Source organism: Oncorhynchus mykiss, chromosome 8, assembly GCF_057628025.1.
Source record: "Oncorhynchus mykiss isolate SJ-2025 chromosome 8, ASM5762802v1, whole genome shotgun sequence".
Lineage (NCBI taxonomy): Eukaryota > Metazoa > Chordata > Actinopteri > Salmoniformes > Salmonidae > Oncorhynchus > Oncorhynchus mykiss.
Genome location: NC_143029.1, coordinates 81354930 through 81363881, shown reverse-complemented (window position 1 = coordinate 81363881; position 8952 = coordinate 81354930). Strand labels below are relative to the sequence as shown.

At 43.6% G+C, this 8952-nt stretch overlaps 1 protein-coding gene across 3 annotated transcripts; it reads right to left on the bottom strand.

Moving 5' to 3' along the window:
* Positions 1 to 926: 926 nt before the first annotated feature.
* Positions 927 to 8002, bottom strand: LOC149982149 (uncharacterized). 3 transcript variants are annotated; one of them, XM_090182754.1, is made up of 2 exons: positions 2711 to 4960; positions 927 to 1915 (listed from the first exon to the last, which is right to left on the bottom strand). In XM_090182754.1, the coding sequence occupies exons 1-2, from the start codon at positions 2997 to 2999 to the stop codon at positions 1626 to 1628; spliced, it is 579 nt and encodes a 192-aa protein (XP_090038880.1). In that variant the 5' UTR covers positions 3000 to 4960; the 3' UTR covers positions 927 to 1625. The 3 variants fall into 3 exon arrangements, 1 of the variants encoding a protein (XP_090038880.1); XR_016482662.1 differs by lacking the exon at positions 2711 to 4960 and adding an exon at positions 7222 to 8002 and having other exon boundaries at positions 1782 to 1915; XR_016482663.1 differs by lacking the exon at positions 2711 to 4960 and adding an exon at positions 5012 to 6296 and having other exon boundaries at positions 1828 to 1915.
* Between the last annotated feature and the right edge of the window lie 950 nt (positions 8003 to 8952).

Here is an 8952-nt window from a genome sequence, read left to right as displayed (position 1 = left end):
AGCCATCAACTCATAGCCACCGAGTCATCAACTCATAGCCACCGAGTCATCGACTCATAGCCACCGAATCATCGACTCATAGCCACTGAGTAATTGACTCATAGCCACCTAGCCATCAACTCATAGCCACCGAGTCATCGACTCATAGCCACCAAGTAATCGACTCATAGCCACCTAGCCATCAACTCATAGCCACTAAATCATCGACTCATAGCCACCTAGCCATCAACTCATAGCCACCGAATCATTGACTCATAGCCACCTAGCCATCAACTCATAGCCACCGAGTCATCGACTCATAGCCACTGAGTAATTGACTCATAGCCACCTAGCCATCAACTCATAGCCACCGAGTCATCAACTCATAGCCACCGAGTCATCGACTCATAGCCACCGAGTCATCGACTCATAGCCACCGAATCATTGACTCATAGCCACCGAGTCATCGACTCATAGCCACTGAGTAATTGACTCATAGCCACCTAGCCATCAACTCATAGCCACCGAGTCATCAACTCATAGCCACCGAGTCATCGACTCATAGCCACCGAGTCATCGACTCATAGCCGCCTAGTCACTCAGCTACTTACAGGTACACAACACTAGTGTGATGTCAAATTCTGGATTCTAACTCAATACTTAGCATTTAGCAAATGCAGAAGTTACACATCTATCAGCATAAAGATCTATAAATCTATCTCAACTTGTAACAAACTTGTAACAAAACTCATACTCCTAATTTAACCCCTCTCCTGTCTCATGCTAAGTGACTAATATAATCCTCTACATTTTAATTGGGACTGTCCCTGACCCAACCTTTACACCTGTCAGGCATTAGTAATGGATAAGAGGGATAAGGATAAGTAGATGACACAACACAATCCGAACGGTCAGTTCTTTACTGAAGAAATCCTCAAACAACTTCATAACAGGAATGTAAAAGTATGTTTATTTCAAAAACACATTACAGTAACACAAGTTATTACGTAATGGGAAAACACTGTTGCTAACACATAAACCTGGAACCTGTGTGTGTGTATATGTGTGTGTATATAAGTGTGTGCGTGTGTGCGCGTGTGTACGCGTGTGTGCGCGTATGTGCGTGTGTGTGTGTGTGTGTGTGTGTCTACACATGAAGTAATATAGCTGCTATACATCACATCCAAGAGCCCTATAGTTTTTTTTACCCATTTCTCATGTCAATGAGTATAAATATGGCCCACCTTTCTATCAGCATCAATACAAGAACATACTAATGTATTCATACATGTATCACAGTTATATTTCATAGAAGCTACATGTGTTGTACCTCGGTGGTTATGTAGCTCAAGCATCTATCTCTATGTCATTTGCAACAAACAGAGGAGTTGTTATGGGGTAAAAATGAAGGATGGACTTCGTTACTGAACCTGGCATGTAGGCCAAAAAACACTGCCCTATTCCAGATTGAACTCTTCTGCCTAGATCTTAATGTATTGGTTAGTTACAAGCAGATGATTTTGTCCTCTCATAGGCCAGATGAAATTTCAGCCATATGGCTTGTATCTTAAAATCCTCTCAGATATAAACACTTTCCATAGGGCTAGAGATGAGGGGGTGATTTCGTATTGGCATAACAAATGAGGTTACAGAACTCCGAAGGAGGTGACATGAGGGGTCAAAGGGCGCTGAAAGGTCACATTCTGATTGGACATAATCATCTCACTTGGCGAAGCTGTGATAACGCTGCGAAGTGGCAGGGCAGGCGGGTGGTAGTTCCCTGCCACGTGGTAGAACCCTGGCAGCAACCCAACCTCGTTCTCCTCCATCCACTCTTTCTTAATCCTTCCATCATATAGGATCCCTCGCTCCTCCTCTTCTTCCTCCATACCGCCCTCAGCATCCACATCAGAGGGTTTTGGGCCAAGAACCCAATCTGTGTGTGAGAGAGAGAGAGAGAGAGAGAGAGAGAGAGAGAGAGAGAGAGAGAGAGAGAGAGAGAGAGAGAGAGAATGGGTACAGAGCATAGTGAGCAGGGGAGAGAGAGAGAGAGAGAGAGAGAGAGAGAGAGAGAGAGAGAGAGAGAGAGAGAGACAGAGAGAGAGAGAGAGAGAGAGAGAGAGAGAGAGAGAGGGGGGTGCAGAGAGGGGATAAGAATAGGTTATTTTACATCATAAACTTTGTGGGTCAAGCTCGGAATGCTGAATGTCTGAAAGCCGCAGTATGTGAGTATATCAATATACCACAGTTCTAATTACGTTGGTAAACAGTTTATAATAGCAATAAGTCACCACTGGGGTTTGGCCATATACCATACCACATGCCTTATTGCTTAAATATAACATTTGGTGCACTTAGGCTATATAATATTTTAGGTGGTTTATGAAATGCCACCAACAGACCAGTACGTTTTCATATTCGCACTCTTGAGCTTGATGACAAACTGACAGCCATAGAGATGACCTCAGGAAATACACTGCAGCTTTGTACCCACAGCAGGTGCAAAATGGAGGGAAGGTCAGAACACACAAAGATTTTCATGGCATAGATGACATCAACAGTCAACATCATGTTGACTCACTGAACCAGTGGCCATCCAAGAAGGGAAAGACAGTCAGATGATCAAACACATGATAGGGAATTAGGACGATGACACACGGTGACACCACAATGGAGAACACCAAGTGGTAAAACCTTCAGATGGTAGCAGATAGAAGGAGTCCCAGGTTACCTGCTAGGTCATGCATCAGGTCCTTGATCAGGTGACCCACTATGGCGTAGGTAGCGACTACCACCAACACCACTCCTATAAGTATGTAAACGACATGGCGAGGCAGCTCGATGGCGTCGCGAGAAGGCGGGACGTAGTTTATGAAATACTCTTTCTTGTCTTCCTCCTGTCCAATCATGGAAGCCTGGAGGAGCTGGCGGGGTTCAAAGTTCAGCTGTGTGAGGTTCCAGGCCACGGCTACCAGTCCTGGGATGTTTTGTGCATGGGTCGGGGGCAGCTGATAGCCCATGGTTTGATTGGTGAAGTACGCTATTGGTATAGTGAGATGCGGTGGGGTACACAGTAAATGGATGATGCACAGACTGCAGACGTTATGTACAAAGCAGATCTGTCTGTATCGCCTTGATGAGTCTGTATAGTCTTTGAGGAGGTACAGTACTTGGTTTCTATGAGGTTTCTATGAGTAGATCCACTCTGTGTACCATTGTACTCTGGATGTTTTCAGGGTTAAAGAAGCGTATCAGATGAGTGAGAGAAATAAAGAAATTGTGGTTAAATGTGGTTACTCTACTTTTCATGAAAGAAAATATAATTGTATTTCAATTGATGGGATGAGGCTCTGGATAGAGGCCTAATGGGTTGGAAAATGAATGAACGAGAACATAGTAGTTCATTTCAAAAGAATGTGCTGTATTTCAAAAGAAACATACAGTATATATCAACCAAAATTCCTTCTGTAGCTAAGTAAGCCTGGGTCCCAGATCTGTTCTGTGCTGTCTTTACAACTCCAACGGTCATTATAATGCCTAGCCTGGGTCCCAGATCTGTTCTGTGCTGTCTTTACAACTCCAACGGTCATTATAATGCCTCGTCTGGGTCCCAGATTTGTTCTGTGCTGTCTTTACAACTCCAACGGTCATTATAATGCCTAGCCTGGGTCCCAGATCTGTTCTGTGCTGTCTTTACATCTCCAACGGTCATTATAATGCCTAGCCTGGGTCCCAGATCTGTTCTGTGCTGTCTTTAAAACACATACGGTCATTATAACGCCTCGTCTGGGTCCCAGATCTGTTCTGTGCTGTCTTTACAACTCCAACGGTCATTATAATGCCTAGTCTGGGTCCCAGATCTGTTCTGTGCTGTCTTTAAAACTCATACGGTCATTATAATGCCTAGCCTGGGTCTCAGATCTGTTCTGTGCTGTCTTTACAACTCCTACTGTCATTGTAATGCCTAGCCTGTGTCCCATATTTATTCTGGGCTGTCTTGACAACTCATACTGTCATTATAATGCCAATAAGTATCATGCACAGTTGACAAGACAGCACAAACTGATCCGGAAGCCAGGCTAAAGTTGGCTTACTTCGGGTCATGGTCTTTTTGAGGAGGATCCTTGGTTTAATAATCTGTCATAACCTTGTAAAGCAGTTGAGTAAATGTAGGGCAGGCAGAGTGCTAATAGGATTGAACAGGAATCTGTCATCATGTCCAGAGATATCAGCCCTCCATCTGGGAGGATTAGTGATATGACAGGGGAGATGTAAGCCAAAGAGGCTTATGGTCCCTACTGATCCTGATCCTACACACCACACCATACCTTAACTTATTTCCACCACGGACTAGGTTATATTGAGTGTCAAACATGAACCTCTACATTTTTTTTTTTTTGTATTTCTTATCAAATGTGAGGTAGAGCAAGGGAAAGACTGAGAAATAAGACAGTCCATCAGGAACTGGTTATGGTGAGCAAAGTAAACTTTCCGGAAGAGAGCAGTGAAGGATTTGAAGTCAGATGTATTCTGACAATAATAAAGGGCATGTCCATTGATTAAAAGGAAGTTATCATGAAGGGTTAGGTGATTTCCTGGAAAGTTAAAAGGAAGTTATCATGAAGGGTTAGGTGATTTCCTGGAAAGTTAAAAGGAAGTTATCATTAAGGGTTAGGTGATTTCCTGGAAAGTTAAAAGGAAGTTATCATTAAGGGTTAGGTGATTTCCTGGAAAGTTACAAGGAAGTTATCATGAAGGGTTAGGTGATTTCCTGGAAAGTTAAAAGGAAGTTATCATGAAGGGTTAGGTGATTTCCTGGAAAGTTAAAAGGAAGTTATCATTAAGGGTTAGGTGATTTCCTGGAGAGTTAAAAGGAAGTTATCATTAAGGGTTAGGTGATTTCCTGGAAAGTTAAAAGGAAGTTATCATTAAGGGTTAGGTGATTTCCTGGAAACGTTTAATAAATGGAAAACAAGATCCTGAGTGACTATAATTTAATTTCCCTTTTGAATCAGGGATGTACCGTTCTTACCTTACAAACTTGATGTGTAGCTTCCCCTCAGCTATGTTGTCGCTGAGAGAAAGTCTAGAAAGTTCTCTGTAATCCTGGATGGAAACACTGTTAGGGCCACATCACAATGAACCATGCTGACTTCTCTATTTGCATGTTTCTCTACTCAGTTTCAACAAGAATGCTACGTTTCAGTCAGAGTTTCTGAAGTGGCTCCTATCGGTACGTCGGTCTAGCAGGCAGGGTTAAGATTAGAGTTGTTTCCATTGTCAGAACTGAGGGACCTCATCTTCCTTTTGTCTCATGACTCTAGATAGTATCCAGGCCCACCATATGATGGTGATAAGGATGTTGAGGGTGACCTGAAGGGCCATGAAGGGACCGATCATCACCATGGTGGCAGAGGAAGGGTGGCCGTAGTGGGATGGAAGGAACTCAGGAGAGAGAAATGAAGAAGTGGAGCAAAGAGAGATGAAATGATGAGAACAATGCCAGCAAAAGGTGGAATTCTTGAAAGATAGGGGATGAAGAAATGATGAAATGATCCAGATGTTTTCTCTAGTCGGTCCACTCTGTTTCACCCCCTACGGCTGCCACACACAGGAGAAGTAGCAACAAATACTCTGTAACAGGACTGTCCACCTCCACCAGGAAATTTACTGTAGTGCCAACAAGAATGCTATGGTTTCAGAATTCCAGAGTTTTTCTTGTTGTTGAAGTGTGCTGTTTGTTTTTTCAGACTGGAGAAACATCATTTTTGTTTTTTGTCAACCTTGAGAAGTACAGACAGCATCCATATCCACTCTATGATGGTGGTGATGAGGTCGCAGACCACCTCACAAGCAATGAAGGGATGAATGGTGGCGCCATGGTAGCGGTGGGTGGCGGTGGGTGGTGGTGGGTGGCGGTGGGTGGCGGAGAGAGAAGTGTAGAGGTGAAAGAAAAAGGGATGACGTGATGGTAGTCTTGGAAAAGAGGGGTGAAAAAAAGGATGAAAATAGAAGGAGGAGGAAATGGACTTGGTCTTTTCTCCTCCTGAGACACAAACGCCTGCCTACTCAGTGACTAGCCGCTAGTCAGTCTACTCAGTTTTCACCGCCCATGGCTGCCCTGCTGTAATCCTTGACAGGATTTGGTGACTAATTGGGCCAATCCACACAACCACCCCCTAACAACAATTTCATGCTGTACTATTACAACACATTATATTCAAAATACAGAATCCAGAATACAGAAAGAAAAGGAGAAGTAGCAACGAGTCAGATTAGTTGTCTTTCCCTGAACTTAACATCAGCTCTCCCAACAAATTCACGCCATTCTTACCTTGTAGCATGCAGAATTGCTCTGTAAATCAAAGCAAGCATGGAATCCTGGAACCAACCATGAAGACAGACACAGAGAGTACACTATTAGGAAAATGTTTTTTCTACTCAGTGGAGTTGGGACTAGAGCTTAAGTAGATAGGGCTATGTTTCTTTGTCATTCTGGAGAGACATCTTCATCTTCAACCCTGAGGATCCTAGACAAGAGCCAAGTCCACTCTACGATGGTGATTAAGAGGTTGAAGGAGACAATGAAAATCATGAGGGGATGGAGCCCCATGATGGTGGAGGGTAGTTGTGGGGTGGGGGCAGTTGCCAGGGGAGAGGGATGAGGGTGGAAAGGGTTGAGGTTTGGGAGTTTGGAACAAAGAAGAAAGGGGTAACTATCAGGAGAAAGAGAGGGTTGAGGGATGCTAACTACGTGTATGTGACCAATAAAATTTGAGTTGAGTAGAGGTTGAGGTGAAGTTAAGACGGATGAAAATAGGATGGAGAAATTATGTTAGGCTGAAGTGGGCTGGATCTTTTCTGAGACACCCAGTCCTCTTCAGGTACTTAAGTAATGTACTTTACCCCCTCCTGGAATCCTTGACAGGATTTGATACTGCAACTAAGCCAATAAACAGAAGCCACACAGAAACGCAAGCGGAGTGCTATTAGCTTGTGAAAATGATATGCAACACCTGTCTGGGACAGGCATTAGATGACTTAAATGATACGTGATAATCTGCAGTTTAAGCCGATGAGAACAACAATTCAACCCCTGTGTGACCTTATAATTAAGTAATCTGACCAATGTGTTAATGATGTAAACCCATGAGAGAAATGTGAGATAATAGAAAATAAAGGAACAATCTTCAGGCTACTTGAAATGAGAGATGATCATACTGGAGATATAGTCTACTGTACCTGTTTTAGAATGATTCCAGATTGATCCAGATGACCCGGTTCTCTACGGATGTGGAACAAGTGGAAAACGGCAGAAAGAGAAAGCAAAAACAGGATTCCCAATGGAATTCTGAAAAAACAAAAAACAAAACATAAAATGTGTAATGCGACACAAGCTGCCTATAGGCCTAGTAAGCTGTCGGTGGTTGTCATAGTAAATTCACAGGTAGGTAGTGGGTTCCATGGCGGCGCAGGCTCAAGCGGGGGTGACCTCACTAAGCTTCTTGGGCTTGTCTTCTTCTTGAGACATCATGTCAAAGAAGGTCCCTCCCAGGAGAAAGGTCCAGTAGATGATGGTCAAGGAGGTGTTGAAGGTCACGATGCCTATCATGATGGGGTGCAACATGGTGCCACAGCGTCTGGGTGCTCTGCCCTTAGATATAGGAGTGTATGTGTGGTTAGCGCGTGCAGCAAGAGAGTGTGTGTGTGTTTGTCTTTTCCTCGATCTGACTGAACTATCTCTCTCTCTCTCTCTCTCTCTCTCTCTCTCTCTCTCTCTCTCTCTCTCTCTCACTCTCTCTCACTCACTCTCTCTCTCTGGCCCTTGCCCTCTATCTGTTTCTCTCTTGGTCTGCTCCGACCCCTCTCTCTCTCTACACCTCCTTCTCTCTCCCTCTCTCTCTCCCTCTCTCTCTCTACGCCTCCTTCTCTCTCCCTCTCTCTCTCCCTCTCTCTCTCTCTACGCCTCCTTCTCTCTCCCTTTCTCTCTCCCTCTCTCTCTCTACGCCTCCTTCTCTCTCCCTCTCTCTCTCTACGCCTCCTTCTCTCTCCCTCTCTCTCTCCCTCTATCTCTCTACGCCTCCTTCTCTCTCCCTCCTCCTCCCTTTACATTTACCATGATCATAATTCTCTGATGCTGCGGTATGTAATCCTCTATTACCACATCTTTCCATGGAGACGGAGGGGAGATAACCGGCTGTAGCGTATATCATGTCTGTAGCTGAGACCCACAATTAATGGGTTTCTTTTGGGTCACGAGCCTTGGCTTAAGACTGGGTCCTGGCAAGACATTGATTTTGTTTAATCAGTTTGGGAGAAGATTATTTTTTACTTGGTTTAATGTTGAAGAGGACATCTCTACAGTGGTTTGATGAGCCAAGTCCCATACACAACTCTGTCTGAATGTGTCACCTTTGTCTGTTTGTTCTCAGAAACTGGTTTGTTTGAGCCCTGAATGCTGATTGGCTGACAGCCGTGGAAATGATTTATTGCAATTTGTGCATTCATTTATACCACGGTATGATAAAAAAATTATTTTAACTGCCATAATTACATTGGTAACCAGTTTATATAACAGCAATAACGCACCTCAGGGATTTGTGAAATATGGTCAATATACCACAGCTAAGGGCTGTGTCCAGGCATTCTGCGTTGCGTCGTGCATAAGAACAGCCCTTAGCAGTGATATATTGTCATGACAGGAATTCTTGCTTTTCATTGGCACAGAGGGTTCTCTGCGATGAGACATAGATACACTGTGAGAGAGACACATTATGAGGTTGGAAATGTGTCCTATAGTAGGCTATCTGTCCATAATAATAATAATAATAATGATGATGATGATGATGATAATAATAATGATAGTAATCTTCACTATCTGTAGTTTATGTATTGCACAGTATTTTATAGTAACTCTAATCAGTCAGATAAATCAGTGAAAGTTTAATTACATTTATTTTGGACAAGGTCTGC

Bases quoted from the DNA above. Each gene is read 5' to 3' on its own strand.
- LOC149982149 (XM_090182754.1), bottom strand. From the start codon at position 2,999: ATGGGCTATCAGCTGCCCCCGACCCATGCACAAAACATCCCAGGACTG. The intron at 1,916-2,710 runs GTAACCTGGGAC...TCTCACACACAG, and splicing joins CCTGATGCATGACCTAGCAG to ATTGGGTTCTTGGCCCAAAA.